At 41.9% G+C, this 17246-nt stretch overlaps 1 protein-coding gene across 2 annotated transcripts in view; it reads right to left on the bottom strand.

Annotated features, from left to right (window-relative positions):
• Positions 1 to 17246, bottom strand: part of LOC308410654 (growth arrest-specific protein 7-like) — a 56677-nt gene that overhangs the window by 13766 nt on the left and 25665 nt on the right. For both annotated transcript variants that reach the window (XM_080904162.1, XM_080904163.1), the window contains exons 5-9: positions 17182 to 17244; positions 10505 to 10594; positions 8122 to 8237; positions 5432 to 5506; positions 1827 to 1905 (exon numbers count right to left, since the gene is read on the bottom strand). In XM_080904162.1, the coding sequence (XP_080760288.1) occupies positions 1827 to 1905; positions 5432 to 5506; positions 8122 to 8237; positions 10505 to 10594; positions 17182 to 17244 (423 nt within the window). The remainder of the gene's footprint in view (positions 1 to 1826; positions 1906 to 5431; positions 5507 to 8121; positions 8238 to 10504; positions 10595 to 17181; positions 17245 to 17246) is intronic.

The following is a 17246-nucleotide window of genomic DNA, read 5'->3' as shown; positions in this document are numbered from 1 at the left end:
GAGGAACTGCTGAATTTAACTGAATTAAATTGAAGTTAAATTAAAGCTTGAGTCCACGTTTAAACTGAGCTTAAAGTAGAAAAAAGTGGATATACACGAACTAGAATCTTCAATCTACCAACAGCACTCATGGTGTGGTTAATTTTACCTGTGATGTAAATCTGAATACAATGAATTATTCCAAAGAGTGGTCCTTGGCTTTACTTCATCTATATGAGTAAGATCCACTCCTGATCCTCACAGGTTGGCAGGTGGTGACACCCCTAACCTATGGGCACGAGTTGTAAGTGACCGAAAGAATAAAACCGTGGATACAAACAGCAGAAACTAGTTTCCATTGGGTGGCTAGGCTCTGTGTTGAAAAGAGCTAGCTGAGGTCCTCTGGGTATCTGATCACGATGCCTCCTTCGTATCTTTCTTTGGAGGTTTTTGGTCAAAGCGAGCTGAAAGGAGAATCTCTGGTTCAGCCACAACTAGCTGGAGAGACTTTATATATCATCTGGATCACATCGTGCAAAAGCATCTGGAATACACTGCTTAGCCTGCTGCCACTATAACCCAACTTTGGACAAGTGGAAGAAAATAGATGGATTTTATCAGTCTAGAAGAAAGCATTTAGTCTCCAAGAGCGGCTCTAGAGGTGTAAAGCTAACCCGATGTTTACGATTGTTACCATGTCTTTTATACTTTATTTTTTTCTGAAGAACACCTGCCCTTTTACTGCATCAGCCACTGGTAGTCTGTAGCTTTAGGTAATTTTCAGTGTTTACTGGTAGCGGCTAACTCCCTGGTGCCCGGCAGCAGAGTTATGGGGTTGTATCAGAGACCTCACGCACCATTCAAATGTTTCTGGGATTTACATGTTTGTGGATTTTGATTGTTTTTTTGCTTAATTTTGACAGGGGGATGTAGCATGGAGCGTTTCAGCCCACAGTTTGGTTAGTAATGTCTACCTGGATCAAAACTTACTCCCATTTATGTTTATTGGATCCATATCTTAAAGTGTGAACAGCACAATTTGCAGTTTTTAGGCACCTTAAAATCAATACATACATTGGCAGTGCATTTAACTTGGATCTTTATTAAACTGTGGAAAAGTGCAGCTAAATGGGTGTCAACTGTCTCTGTCTCTCAGCAAAAGTTTGTCCAATATTACGATTTGTTTTTTTAAATGACATTTCAATGGACTGCGAGGTGCCTTTCAGCACTGATGGCTCTGCATGCTGAATACTAATCTGGTGCAAATGGCAAAGCTTGAAGCTACTGATGAACTGTAGCTTATTTAAAACTCGGAGAGCAAAACAAGTTGCGGCTTCTGCAGGCTTGATAAGACTCCTCATTCCTCCGCCTTGTTATACTTTACCTCCACCCGTGATAACAAAGCATGGAGCCCTGCTGGAGCTGGGAAAGGCCTGCATAGCCTTCGGCGTGGGGCTTGTCAGAATACGTAGCTAATTAATTAGACAACAGAGAGCTACGAAAAGCTCAGAGGCTGCCTTTGCTTTATTTAAGGCTGCCTCTGAAGCCACTATGCTGTTTCTGCATCACCGGTAATCGGACTCACAGACGGGTCATTTTCTGTGGTCAACACAGGCGAGGCTGAAGTAAACAAAACCCGTCACCTCAGGATGTGGTCGGATCAAGTATCCGTTTCCACAGCTGACTGAAAACATTCAACACTTGACCTGAAGGTGCACAAAACTGAAAATTTAAGGCAGAAGAAAAAACCTTCATGATTCTGTCTACAGGATAGAATAATAATGCTAAAGTAGAGCTGATCAACTAATTCAATCCTGGTGTTTAATCTGTATATGAGTAGATTTTACCTTGTTGGAGAACTTGAGGTGAACTTCAGCCTCATCATGGAGACTCTTCTTAAGCTGAGTCCACGCTTCTCTGAGAGTCCTGAGAGAACATCGACGTGAAAGAAGTTAAACTCACAGATCAAAAGCATTGAACGGTTGGGTCAAAGTGTACAAACGAAGCAGATACAAGATGCAGAATTATTACCTTAACAGCATAAAAAGCAAAAGCAGATCCTGTGCAGCAAAACAAATAATCCATACGTACAGAACCCGAGCAAAGTTTCAAATAATGGTCTCAGCTTATATATAACGAAACAAAGAAAGTCCTCAAAGGACTCTGTGCAGACCTCAACAAACAAAACAAAACAAAAAATAAATTTGCTCGTTTAAGTTTAGCTTTTATTCATTACTAGTTTCTTCTTTTCGGTGTTAGCGACAGCTGTAAAAGGCTGATGGAGTATTGTCGTCACCCGCTGGGCAGAGGGAGTGGAAACCCAAGTTTGAGAACAAAGTCGCTTAGGATGTCAAATTGATACCACAGGTGGACTGGCAGCTGCCAGTATTTTTTATAAATGATACCAAAGGATCATATTTGTCAAGGCCATGGATCAAAATGTCATGTAGTGTGCTGTGAGCGGCAGGAGGAAGGATCCAAATGCAGGACTCATAAAGGGCAAAAACTTAAAGCAGCAGCTTTATTTGCTGGGAAAACTCAAACATGAATATAAGGAAACTAAAACCAGAAACACGAAGCACTAACTAGAAATCTGGGGAAACTAGAAAACAGAACTGAACAGCTAACTAGAAAGCTACCACAAACACAGAGGAGAAAACACAGCGTGGAGAGCATACGATGCGACGCCTGACAAAGAGAAACACAGGACTTAAACACACCAGCAGGACAACGAGAGGATGGGGAACAGGTGGTAACACAGCTGGGACAAATCAGACCTAATGAGACAAAGGAAGCAAAGCAGAATACACAGACACAGACTGTCAAAGTAAAACAGGAAGTATAACACAGAGGAACATGGAGGAACACGCAGACGAGCGTCACAAGACGAGGAACATGAAAAAGACAAAATAACAGAAACCAAAATCCTAGGACTAAAAATATAACACAAGCAGAACCAAAACCCATGAATCACAATAATCAAAGAATATAACTAAAACCCACACAAAGACACTGCGTCACAGACCCAGTACTGTGACACAAAAAGCTCAGAACATCAATACAAACATGTGACTGACAGTTTGCAAAAATCCAAAGCTTCTTCAGCCTGGTTGTGTTGGAAAATTTCACCAAACTGACAAAAGGTAGAACACGCTTTTCTTTTTTTGAGTTACTTTCATAAGAATGCAGGATTGTTTCTGGTTCTGAACTCTCCTTTTAGTGGCAGCAGTTTGATCCCTGGCTCCTCCAGCCTGTACGTCCAAGTACCCTTGGGTGGGATACTGAACCCTGAGTTGATCCTGAAGCATCTTTTGGACTGTGTGTTAGATTAAAAGTGCTTAGGCATAAAAAAGTGAATGTGTGTGTTTGAATGGGTGAATGTAGCAAGAAGGCACTGAGAAAGCTCAAATTGAGCAGAAAAACATTTTAAAAGTACCAGCCCGTTCCTTTTTTTTTTTGTCTTAGCTTTATACTGTCACTGAGAACAGATGTCAGCAGCCAATGAGAAGAAATTTGGTTTAAATATAGAGCGGCCACAAAAGTAGAGGAGGTCAAATGAATTATTTTGTTCAAGTAGCTAAACCAAGCCCCAGTTTAAGATAAACATGGATTATTTTAAACTATGAGTCATGCAAAGCTACTCTAGTCCCAGAATGAAAACATGAAGCTGGAAATGAGCAGAATTTGTTACCATGTCTTTTAAGATGATCTCGAGATTGTACAAACAAAAATAATTATTGATATTCTATGTATATGTTTGACCTGATGCTTTGTATGTTTGAATGTGGGGGAAATAAATAACGATCTGAGTGTTTTTGAAGAATTGGTTTGACCTCCTGCTGCCCTGTGAACATCCTACGACCAAACTGATCAATACAAGCAAAGGTCAGTCCAGAGCAAAGCAGTACATACTGATCAATCATGACATCAAAGCAGAGAAGCAGTGTGGGGAATGTTTATGGACTTACCTGATAATGCGACATAGTCTGCATAGGCTTTAATGAATACTGGTAGTAGAATACTTATTGAATGAGTACTTCAGTCTGTTAGCACTAATTAGCAGGTATCAGTTTCTGTGTTCTGGCTGCACCTTTAGCATTAGCTCGTAACTTAGCACTCTGTCTGAATATGGTCACTTCTGGCTACAAAACCCTAACATGAAGGCGGTCAAAACGCTAAAGTTGATGCTTCACGATAACACAAACCAGTGGGTGACAACTGGTTTCATACAGAGCACTTGTAGCTCAGTCACAACAGAATAAAAAAATGGACAGCAACCTCCACGCCACTGTCATCTCAACAAGAATAAATTAAGTTGTTGAATTTCATACAGATCCTACATGATTTAATTACGTTCACCACAGAAACATGAAATTATTTTGTTCACATTACAAGTTTGAATTTTGTAAATGTAATAACTGCCCACTTTCATTTTTTTGAGCGTACCTAACGTGCCTGGTTGCCGTCATAGCAACGCCTCTGGTTGTCGTCATAGCAACGTCATTAATATGCAACACGAACGCTTTAAAAAAAGGTGGACGTCGAGGCAAGAATATACCCGCTCCTCGGTCTGTGGCTTGAGAGATGCTCTCATGACTCATCAAGTGATGCTACTGACCAGCCAATCGGTGGCATGCAGTCTGATGACGTCACATTTTAGTCAAGCCGAGTAGGTACTAATGGAAAAGGGCCTTATGTGCATCTTCTACATACAGTGTGCGGTTTAGCTGCATACACCCCACAAAGAAAAGAGAAACACAAACCATTGGTAATGTAAATTTCTTAGGCCAACACCAAATGCAGCAAATGCAAAGGCTATAAAATCAGTTTGCTTGCACACTTGATTTAAATATTTTCTTTATAGTTCACGTCTTGAGAAAGGAAATACACATGTAACAGGATCAGTCACACAAATCTCAGAGTTCCCACCTCTCACATCTAATCTTGTCACTAGTTAGTAAATATGGCCCCATGTCATCAATGCTGTGTTTTTCAATCATTTCAAATAATATTATAAATATTTATAATTATAATATTATAAATATCATAATATTTTAAAGTGGTCACCTAAACTTTTTTACTGGACATTTTTTTATATATCTCATTGAATTCTTTGATATTTGATCTTCAGGTTGCATCTAATTTAATATAATACAGTTTTTATGAGTGTCGGGAAAGCAGTTAAAGTCCACCGTTGCCAAGCCTTTCCCTTTCTACCAACTGCTTCTGGGATCGACTCATAGGCCGTCGTGTTATTTTGCCGACAGACAAACACGATGACAGGAGTCATCTCTGAAAGCAGCATCAAACACAAACAGGATGAATCTATTTTAAAATCGTCCTATCTTTAGAAGCGGTTCTGGTGATTATTGAAACTGTCTCCTGTTTCAAGAGGAAGCTTTTTGAGCTGCACTCACTGATTCATCTCACAGCTTCTGTTTACTGCACTCACCCTTCCTCCTGCGCTGCCAGGGGGCTGAGAGACAGCTTGGAGAGGTTCTTGGCATATTCCTCCTCAATCTTTATCCTGAAACACAAACAACAAGATGAGGAACTGTCAGCTGCCTGGCTCAAGGGAGGACAGACAGAAACAGCTTCAGTGGTTGGAAGAAAATACTTTAACACAAATACTTTTCTGACAGGAATCTTAAAAAATCCAACACCGGGCATAGCTCTGACCCTCGTGCATCGGCAGCCCAGCCGAGCCCCTGCTTTGCTTTACAGCAGTTCGTTTTCAGAGCGGCTCTTCACGCCTTCATTGTGAGATTTACTAATTTTCGCCCCGGGCTGCGTTCAGCCCCGGTAGCCGTGTTTGTGCCCTCTGTGACATTCACTACCTCACATTTACCGGCCACACCTGAGTAAATCTGTCACCCAAAGAAGGTCACCAGGCCCGTTCCTTGACTTAATGCCTTGACTTAATTCTCACAGGCACCGAGCAACCCAGAGAAATGGGAAAAGGTCAGCTCCGAGTGGAAATCTTCCCAAAGGAACTGGGAATCTTGAGTCAATTCTAAGTATATTCACAGGAGATTCCTCATTCACTTCCCACGACGTGAATGGAGCTTTTGTTGGATAAGGTGGAGCTAATTCTATGGGGAGGCGTGAGATCGGATGTAAAAGTTATTTGTGGTGTTTTTGACGTCCTGGTTCTGATTCAGTAGGAGGATTTTTCCCGCATACGAGAAGATTTGGCACACCCTCGCGTACTCAACCATAAAAGGCATTTTGTTTGTCAAATACCCAGAAATAACAGGAAAAAGCTCAGACTTCTCTTAAGGAAGGTAACACTGACTCTTTGTCTTAATGAAGCTGTGGATCAGTCGTGCTAATGTGTAACGGTGACCTCCCAAAGGCTCATTTTGAGCCCAGAAATATCCTACTGAGATCTACAGCTCTCTAATAACAGAGTGAAACCACACAGGGGAATGTCTGGGATCATTTAACCTGCAAGTTTACTGTGTGTGGATTTAATGTGCTGCACATAATAAAATCATTTTAGGTATGCTTTCGTCGAAAAGCTTTCATACACATCAACCAGGCTAAGAGGCTTCCCATTTCTTACAGAGAGCGAAAAAAATAAATGCTTTATTACAGAGTTTTACTTTAGTTTCAGTTTTTAAGGTTTAGTTTACTTTAGTTTCACTTCATTTTTTGTTCAGTTTCACTTTTAAGGAGGTTTAGTTTCAGTTTATTTTACTTGAGTTTCACTTTTTAAGAGGCGTAGTTCAGTTTGGTTTAGTTTCAGTTTATTTTTTGTTCAGTTTCAGTTTTTAAGAGGTTTAGTTTAGTTTTACTTCTAGCTTTTAAAAAATATTAAGTAGCTGATACGCTCGTGCGATACCTCTTTGAACCACAAGTTCAAACAGAGACTCATTATAGTGTCAAACTTGGTTTAGTTAACTCTTAGTTACTTTATTAACTTGACTTACTTAGCTACTTAGCTGAACACAACAACATTACACGACAGGTGTGTTGAAATATGAAATGATTGACTGAATAGGAGTGTGAATACGCTTGTTCCACAGTGTTTGTTCTTGGTTTAAACCTGGACCTGTAACAGCAGTGTGTAATAACCCTGAGCCACACCACATGAAGATTTTAAAGTAATTAATAAGATCCTACATTTGTTTCTGTAACGAGTGTGAAGCTGGTTAAATTCTGCGAGGACTGGAGTGATGTGTTGCCTACATCCAGCATTTGTCAGGAGTCTTTCTGCCATGTTTTATACTAACTCTAGATGCGATAACGCTGCATCATTCAGACAAGTGCAAAACTCTTATTGGGAAGAAACGAGGGTGTGTATAAAGTGTCCAGTTACATTACTGGAAAGCACTGTTCTGTCCTCGGGTGTATTTCTAATCTGTACACAGCAAAACTGAAGAAGACTCCATGCTTTGAGCAGGTTGAAACTGAAATGTTGATGAAACACAAAGAACTCAGTGTTAGAGATCTGAACTTTCTCAGCGATGCTGATTTTTACTGCCTAATAACCTGTAATCAGCACCTACAGCATGCATTCACAGGGTGGAACGACCCCTGCTTATTCAGTTTATTTCAATGTAATTTAAGTTATTCAGCACAAAATCACAACAGCAGTCGCCTTAGAGCGTTTTATATGGTAAGATAAAAACGGCAACGATTCCGACAACCCTCTTTGAAAAAGCACTTGGCGATAGCGGGAAGGACAAACTCCCTTTTAACAGGAAGAAACTGGTAGAAACAGGGTAAGGGAGGGGTGAGGGCAGGAAGACGCACTGTGGAGCAGAGCCAAAACACACCGCGAGTGTTTATTAGGGTGATAATGACCTACTGGTAGGAAAAAGAGACCAATGAGTGTGGAATTAATAAAAACAAACGCAATGACTCAGTGGGTGGATAAGAGTGGGGTCAGATGATCAGACTTTAGATGGATAAAAAATACTTATAAAGTCAGTGCAGACTACAAGACAATCGAGACTATGACCAGACTTTTCCATTAATAGCCTTGGTAATCCTTCCATTCACAAAATGTGGTTTTCCAGCTCCAGCTCTGGGATTATTTCTGACTCCAGAGCAGCTGTGTGTCTCAAACTCTTGTTAGTTAATTAATTTAATCTCCTGACACCAAACTGCTTATTTCCAGCGGAGCCGAGCCGTTACCTCTCGTGGATAAACTCGGCCATCTCCTTCTGCAGCTGTTTGCCCTTCAGCTGCTTCTGCAGGAGAACCTCGAAGCCCGTCACCAACGTGGTGCCCTGGGGGTCTTTCCTGTCGGTCTGAGGAAGAGGAGCGCATCATTCAGTCACAGCAACAATGAGTTCACGGACAGACCGTCCACTAACACCTCCTAGTTGTTTACATCTGAGAGCGTGTGGAGGACCGGGCGGTGTTGTGAGGATGAGCTGCCGGTGTTGAGTCACAAGCCGTGCTCATGAAAGCGTGACTCACACTTGCATGTCAAGGAGGGCATGCGTTGGTGTGCGTGCGTCAGTCACCGGTGGGTGGGTGTGTGTTACATGTGTGTGTGTTACATGTGTGTGTTCCTTTTTTTTTTCTGAGCACATGAATGTCACACGAACGGTCGGGCCGGGATGTGCGGAGCTCGGCATCATTTGTGACGGCAAAAGAGGAACAGAAGTGTCAGATTCATGTCGCACAGCAGGTCCGAGCAGCAGGTCAGCTGACAAACAAGACAAAACATCGCAACACGACATGACAGGCCGCAAACGAGGAGCCAAACAGCAGCAGAAGAGGCGGCAGGGGGACGAGGATTGGATTTCAGTCACTTAGACAGGCTGAAGGGTTTTTGTGTACAAATCTAATTAAGGATGGTAATGTTTGGAAAATTGCAGGAGCCACGGGAGAGACGTCATTTGTGTTTGCATGAAAACCGATAACAGGTTTTGTTAAATGAGAAGGAGAGTGCTGGATCGACATATTGACCGTTTTCTGTCAGCGCACATAATTTAATGTGAGCGTTTTGCTTTTATTTGCTTTTAGCGGCAAAGATTTGCTCAAATGGTCAACAAAAGGTGCTGACTGGAATAAAACAAATCCTTTGTGTAATGCTTGAAAAGGCTAGTTTATGTGCTGGGTAAGAAAAATGGAAGATCCAACGTCACATTTGCAAAGAAAACATAATCACTTTACAGGGAAGAGCTGCATGGATCCTCATGTCTGTAGTTTCATCACAAAATAGGACTTTTAGGACTTCCTGTCTTTTATTAAGCTTATCCACATTTTCAGATTTAATGATGATTAGATACCAAAATATTCTAGTTCTGGATTCAGAACATTGAACATTGATCGGTCAAGAAAAGATTCATGTTCTGTGGCTGGTTTTTCTTCATTAGTGAAAGGTTCCTTTATTTGCTTGTTCAGTCTACACTTAGGTAAAGTCAGCACCCGATGGGCAAAGAAAAACACTGTCACATGGCAGGAAGAAGACACCAAAGATGGGTCAGAGAACATCTAAGTTGATCCATCCACAACACGAGATTAGTCATTAATATCTCACTGTTTATAGCACCTGGTGTATGAGCGTCTACCAGAAGTCTTTAATTTAGGTACCAGAAATCTTATGGCACTTTCTAGTCCGCCTATAGCAGCGGTCTCCTACCTTTTTTGCGCCATGGACCGGTTTATGCCCGACAATATTTTCACGGACTGGCCTTTAAAGTGTCGCGGATAAATACAACAAAATAAAACTAGTACCGGTACCGAAAAAAAGAAGATTTATTCATAACACACGTGAAAAGACCAAGGAAAACCGAGTAAACGATAAAAACGATAACAAAATAACGCTGAAAACCGATAAAAACTCTGAAAACCATTCACACCTGAGCCTCAACTCTCGCGGCCTGGTACCAAACGACTCACGGACCGGTACCGGTCCAAGGCCCGGGGGTTGGGGACCGCTGGCCTATAGGACAAGATCATGTGTTATGTGAGTGTTTCACCATCACCCTGTTGGTGTTTTTCAAATGAGACGTAATGAGTGAAGTGTGGATCTGACAGTGAAACCTCAAGCTCCTTTCCTGATGACTTGTAAGTGAATATCTCAGATAATCCTACTCTCTGACGCTCACGATGACCATAATTTATAGAACGAGCTTCACTTGTTGTTCAGTATGACATGCAACTCATCGGGAAAGTGTTTACTGAGGTCGCAGAGAATCGAAATCGAGGGCTGTTTTCCTGAAGACTTTTGTGCAACCAGAAGACTTTTCCAACTGGAGGAGCTGCCCCCGTGCTGTTTTAAGGCACTTCTAGCTTGGCTTCATTCTTGGTACCTTTCTTGTATATAAATAGATACATTTATGCTTAAACATTTGTTAAAATGGACTTCTAAAATTAAACGTTGTTTACATTTTAATCTATGAAGCCAAAGCTAAAGAGAGTAATGTACAAAGCTAAAAACAGCGGCTGCACTTCACAAAGGTTTCCGCCTCTAAGGCTGCTGATGCTGTCACAGGAGATGCAAAAATAAAGCCCGGGAGCGAGTCAGGACTCTGCTGCGTCTCTGTGTTTTTGAGGAACTCACCCAGAAGTAATCGCAGTAGCTCCATTCGTCGGGCTTGAGGAGCTGCTGCTCCGGACCTTCTCCAGGCAGAGGAAAAGTCACACAGTTTATCTGAAGTAAGAAACGAGAGGAGACAGAAAGATGACGAGTTATGACCCAACTGAAACAGAGCTGCTGAAGTGCTGCGGGAAGGAAACTAAATGTGGACGCAAGCAAGGTTAGAGTTTTATCTGGATCATGCGCATGGCAGGAAAAAGGTCAGGCGTGAGTAAACGTATGTGGCGATGAGGAAGGTGACCCATGGAGGCTTCAGGGAGGAGAGGGAGACAGACTATCACCGAAAACAAAGAGAAAGCGTTTCTTCTGTACAGCTCAAATCGAACAAATTAACTTTGTAAACTTGACAATATGTAGTGTGAGAGATAAACACACCCAGCACTCAGCCTGAATACAGACTCCATGGTCCACGGCGTCTTCAATTACTCTCTGAGTTGCAATTATGTAATGTTCACCATCTGCGAGTCCTCCCTCTTGGCACTGCAAGATACCCTCTGTGCCATGTCAACCGCTGCTGCAAACTGCATGGGCATCCAGGCAGGCTGCTTCATCCACAAACGCACAAAAACACACACTGACTCACACTGTTTACAGCATGAGTTCACCACTGTACTGCTGTCACACAGGCTGGAGAGAAACAACATCTACCAGCTGCTTCTTTCTTTTCACTCCAGCATGTGAAATAAAGAGCAGGACAGGGCTCGTTTTAAGCAACACAATATCAGTCATGTGCATCCAGGTTTACCTCTCCAGCTGGTGAGCGATGCTTCAGGATTAAAGTTTGGGGTAGATTCAAAGCCAGGGAAGATTTATTCACAGCACACTCTGTGTGGTACCCATCAAACTAAATATAAAGCATCAAGCAGAATGCTCAAAAACAAAGCGGTACTTTTGCTATTATTGTGTGGGTGGAGCTCCTGCTTTGCTATCAGATCTGCAGAAGCCGGTAAACATGGATCTCACAAGCTGCTGTTCGGGAATTGGTTTATCTTTCACAGTGTTTTTCATATATTCAGTGCTTCTCTAGTGCCAGTGTTTTAATGAAGCCATTCTCAGGTCTGGAGTGCTGCGGCTCACTTACATAAGAGAAAATGCCATGAGGCCAACATCACCTTAAGCCTTCACTCTACTCAAAATGCAAGAGAAAGTGATGTATGTCCTTGAAATTGTTATTCAAAAAACACAAGCAACACAGGTAGTTGGTTATAAACTGCTAATGATACACAACCATAAGACACAAGAAAGAGTAATGAGTGATATTACAACCAACCAAAATCTTTAATTTACTTATTAAAGTAAATTTATTTAGTAAATTCTTTTAAAGTAAACTACGGCCCACCTGCAGGACCTTCATGGCCGAAGAGGGTCCCAGCCCACACTTTGGGAATCCCTGTTTTAATAGGTTGACATGTAAGTTAAAAGATGGTTGGATCTAAGAGCATCCACAGTACAATAGATGGCCAGTTTAGCATACCTTGGATAATAAGAAAGAGTAACCTTTGTCCTTTAGATGCAGATGGACAGCTGAGTCTTGTCCTGTGGAGGTGGCTCTTCTATGTTGTGCCATGCGCTTGTGAAGTGGCTGTTTGGTCTCTCCAATGTAGAGGTCTGGGCAATGTAAAGGTCACTCTTTCGAGGATTCCAATGTTCTCATTTTGGACAGAGAGGACAGATGGTTTGAAAGAGGAGTGAAAGAAGCCATCTATGTCCACTGTGAGCGACTGTCTTTGAACAGAGGCGGTGGCTTACGACACCAACTGTCTGCCATCTATAATCCAGTTTTGAGATTTTCCCTTCCCAGACGCCTTAATGCCCACTCACATCCTGGGCCATCTGACCTCAGGAAATCACATGATAGGGTGGGGCCAGGTTTCACAATGAGCTCACCTGAAACCCTGGCTGATTGTGACCCACACCCGTTTTCACACCTTGGCTCATGTGATTAGGTAGAGGATCATCAGGGGGTCCTTTTGTCCCTCTTTTGGGGGGAAACTCCCACTGGGTTTAAATCTGGGACTCTCCACCATTTGACCCTCGAACTGAAGAAGCTTCTCGGATGAGAGGTGAAACGTCTTCAAGCAACTTAAAGAAGTCCAGATGCTTTTCTTTCCAAGCTCCTTAGACTACGATGACCTGGATGACTGAGAACCTTCACAGACAATTGGAACAATACTTGGTCTGCGACACTCAAGTACACATATTGAGAAAGGGCCACAGTCTCCAACCAAATAAAAACTTACTTGCTAGCAGAGAAGCGAGCTAAGATTAGCCAGCTAACTGTTACGGTAAACAGTCATTCATTTCAGTTGGCTGTTCAGGTAACATTAACCACATTATTGGGTATTCAGTTTATGTAGGCATCTTGTCTCAAACTCAGTTTTGACACCTAAAACCAAGAAGTATTTCAAGCCAATGTTAGCAAACACCAGGCTACTTGCATGACCAAATTGCTAAGATGGCTAAGAAATTTCTTTTTAATACAGTCACAGAATCATTAAAAAGGATTAAAAGGGTTTTTTTTAAGTGTAAATGCTCTATATTGCTATATAAATATAGTCTATATTTATTTATACCAGGGATTATAAAGTGTAATATGTACCCATTTTTAAAGCAGCTTTGTTTCTGGCCCCTACCATTTCTAGCTTTCACTTGAAAATGGTTGCTCTTTAGCAACAAAATATATATATGTATATATAAATATATATATACATACTGTCTTTAACGATTGCCTCTCGCTGTCTTCTGCACTGTAGCTGTGGCCAAATACAATACCATAAGAGCAAACCAAAACAGTAAAGCCTTGGAGGCTGGAAAAATACACAAGGAAATAAAATTCACAATGAAGCTACGCTAAGCTGATAATTATCTATTTTAGAGGCAGATGACGCCTGATTTTTAATGGTAAAATAAAAGTGCCATACTTGTGTATATTACAAGCTCTCCTGTACAAGCCATGCAGTAGATTTATGACGCAAATATCTTTATGTTGGAGGGCTCAACAGAGAAGGCAAGAAAGAAGTATAGAACAGTTAATGTTTTTAGATTTTCAGTATTTGTGACAGAGGAGTGTGAATATTTCCATATACAGGTATATTTCCACATAAAACCTTGATTATTTTGCACTTAAAACTTCACCAACCCCAGCATTAATATGTAGTGGGCTTCCTCACTCTCCTCTCTTTGCCACCACAAACAAAGCATCATAACAACTTCCAAAAAACAGAACGTAAAATAGATGAGTAATGCTCTTCTTCTCTTTGTTATATAATCGCTAAAATCCAGAGGACATGTTAATATGGCAAACTGCCACTGAAACTCACGGGCATGGTAGCAAGCTAATAAACAACATTAACTCACAGCAGCACATTGTAATGTAAAGGAGCAGCGGTGTGATTTACTCTGTGTGCAGACCAGTCACTTTGTTCATTTTCTGCCTCAGAGACCATACTGATTGTCATGGGCACCAGATTTTCCATTACACTGGCTCCACATTTATCATGACTGTTGTTTATCTGCCTCTCACATCCAGCAAAAAATGAGACCATTCATCTAAGGGAAGCCTGTCTGGCTAACTTACTTCTCCCTGATGGCTGCTTAGTGAGGTACTCTGGGGCTGAGAATAAAATATTAATATAGATTACCTTTATGCCACAGCGTGTGATAAATCAGACCGAGGCCAGTCTTGGGGGGGTGTTTGAAGTCCAGCCATCGGGCTTGACTGTTTGAATTTAGCACAAAACAAAGCTGCAAGCTATATATGAGTGTAGATTTGCTGAATGAACTGGCACATTTAGTCCTCAGTCAGCATTCATAAGCATTCGCCCTCATGAGAGTTTAGTATCCAAGCTACAGGCAATGCTTATTTCATTACATATTTTTGTGTTTATTTATTTTGCTGACGAGAGTCGGGGGAGGGGGCGGGGGGAAATCAAGTCAAAGAACAAATGGTCCGTGAGAGACGTAAACCTGGCAGATGAACAAACAACTGAAATGCTCTCTTGCGAATGTTCGTTTTCGAGCAGCATATAGCACATTTCCTGCAAGACTCCACCTTCACAGCCGTACACAGGTTCACCTTACTATAACCCCCACTCAGTTTTCTTCTTTATTGTCTGTTAATATTGTTTCCAAGCCTGGGAGCAACCAGGAATGTTCTTAGTTTATTAGCTGATAAAACAGGAGACAAAACGAGGTTAATCATTGTTAATACAAATACTAACTGTAAGATACATTTAAAGCCATTAATCACATATACAGGTTTAATATCTAAAACATGTTTTAAATTAAAGGTAGCTGAAATATATGGTGCCATTTACACCATTTGCACACACAGATGTTAGGCAGCATTGACACCGATTAATTTCAGGCTTCAACGCTCTTGCTTCTCATTCACATGCATTGGATGATGTCACATGTTGCTGAACTGAATTATGGCTCCGTCGCTTCACTTTGCTCATGAGAATGATGCGGTGGCGTGCACAGGCATCAAAAAATAGGAGCTAATACTAACTTTTAATTGTAGCTTGGCTAGCTTGCTTTTGATAAAGGCTGGTTGCTAGCATAATGCTGCAGTCACAGCCTGAATGCAAATCACAGACTTGTCTATGAACACTATCCCGCTCTTGGCCATACTGTAGTGATACTGAGCAAAGAGCAACACAAACCAGAAATGGAGAAGGTTTATTTTACTTTCAAGGTGAAATTTTCCATTTTGTTACATTTTTTCAAGTTTTACTAGCAGTTAGCGCGTTTGTGTACTGCTAGCGACCAAAGCAATCGATTTCATCCAGTAACCTCCAAGAACGAATGATGCAGAACAGATGCGTTTCCCTAGCAACCAGTACTTAAGTCACATCCATTTTGGCTCTTGATCAATGTTCACACGATGCCACATGAAATATGAGCGTAATGATACCTAACCACTTTATGAGAGATCATATGTTAATTAGCTGAACTTTTCTGGCATTTACTTTTTCACCAGCAGCCCAGATACGTTTTTTTTATTTTACTTTTCAGAAATACTTAACATCTTCTGATAGTGAGCCAGCTTGGTAGCTAACTCTGATGAACCTTGTGAATCCTTTTCACGGTAACATGGCAAAAAATCTGGACCGTGTTTTAACTCTTCTTTCCATTTGTTCGGACCCAGATTGCCGTTTCTTCACTGAAACCTCCTCTGCAAAGATGCCAGCTGACGTGGTACCGAGCACGTGCAGCCCAGCAACAAATCAAACCACAGGGGCATGAATGTTTCACTAAAAACCTCAAGTCTCAAAAATTATTAAATCTGATCCGATCGGTCAGATGTGGTGAAGGTGAAAACAAGGTCGCAAGGCGGCTGCTTCTCGTGTGTGAAGCCTCGGCGCCCCGCGAGGGTCCATTTTGCCAACAGTCATGGATGTGAGCGTCTCCATGACAACTGTGGAGGGGTTGTGTAACGTGAGGTGCACCACGACGAACAAAAAGACACCTCTGAGGGCCGACGTCACTGATTTAGTTGTTATCACCTGTATTTTTTTTTCCAGCTGCTGCAGAGACATTTAGCATGCATGATTGTTTTTTTTTCTTCCCAAGCATCAAGACTTCCCAGAAATTCCTCTTTTTTTTAGTGGAGAAGGAAAGAAATCTCTCCATGAGAACTCTTTGGATGAAGCCAAAGAACAACAATAGATCTGCGAGCTGTGAAAGGCTTTGGAAAAGCAAACAAAGAGGAGGAAGAAATAATCTTCAAAACAGTATGTCTTCTGTGAATATCTGAATGGTTCCCCCCTCCCTCTCAAACCACCACCACCACTTTCTCCTATGGCGGTGTTTTCCATTTCAACACCCATTAATCAGTGCTATTGCCTTTGTCACCATGGAAACTGGACTTGCTGCATCTCTCTCAGGTCTGGTGGTGTTTTTCACAATAGCCAGACTGACGGCTCCCGTGGCTGCAGCAGGTCAGCGAGCCCACCGAGTGCAAAATCAGCCCCTCGCGAGACACAAAACCCACCTCTGTCTGCTTCTCCATCAACGCACGACCGCCTAACCGCTGCCCCCCACCACCCCCTCACCACAGCCTGCATTATGGACTGAGAGATTACATAACTGCAACTACTGTCTGGGTATCTTCACACAAAGCTACTGTGTACATTATAGAAAAAAATCCCTGCACCGTGGTGAAGACCTCAGTTTCTACTCCGAGTGTGACCTGCAGAGGGTGATAACAACTGGAGGAGACAAACACACACTTAATCTGACATATCATAAAAATACCAACAGGATTCTGCAGGCTCCTCACTTATCAGTCATTAAAAACACATCAGAGAGTCTCCAAAGCGTGAATTAATCTTTGACAGACATAAAATCAATATTATAGACTGAGGCCGCTCAAGTCAATGAGACCGATATGAGTGCGAGACTCCCGCACAGCCTCTTCATTCAGATGATTGAGGTATCCAGTATTGCAGGGAACCCCCTCACATTACTCCACAAGGACATGTAATGCATTATGATTTGAGTTTAACGTCAACAGATGGTAAAAGAGAAAAAACAAGTGATTTGAACTTAATTGAGGTGCATGAGGAGCTTCAGCAGAGGATGCACAGATAGAAGCACAAAGAAGGAGAAGAGGAAGGATTAAGTTTCTCAGTACTCACAGTGATCTTGGTCTCCTTGACCTCCTTGATCTGCCTCTTGGCCGGCGAAACAGAGCCGGGGGGCT

The sequence above is a fragment of the Rhamphochromis sp. 'chilingali' genome, assembly GCF_963969265.1.
Source record: "Rhamphochromis sp. 'chilingali' genome assembly, chromosome: 15".
NCBI classification, from domain to species: Eukaryota; Metazoa; Chordata; class Actinopteri; order Cichliformes; family Cichlidae; genus Rhamphochromis; species Rhamphochromis sp. 'chilingali'.
Note: the sequence above shows the minus strand (reverse complement) of the source record. Positions and strands in the feature narration are given on the sequence as shown.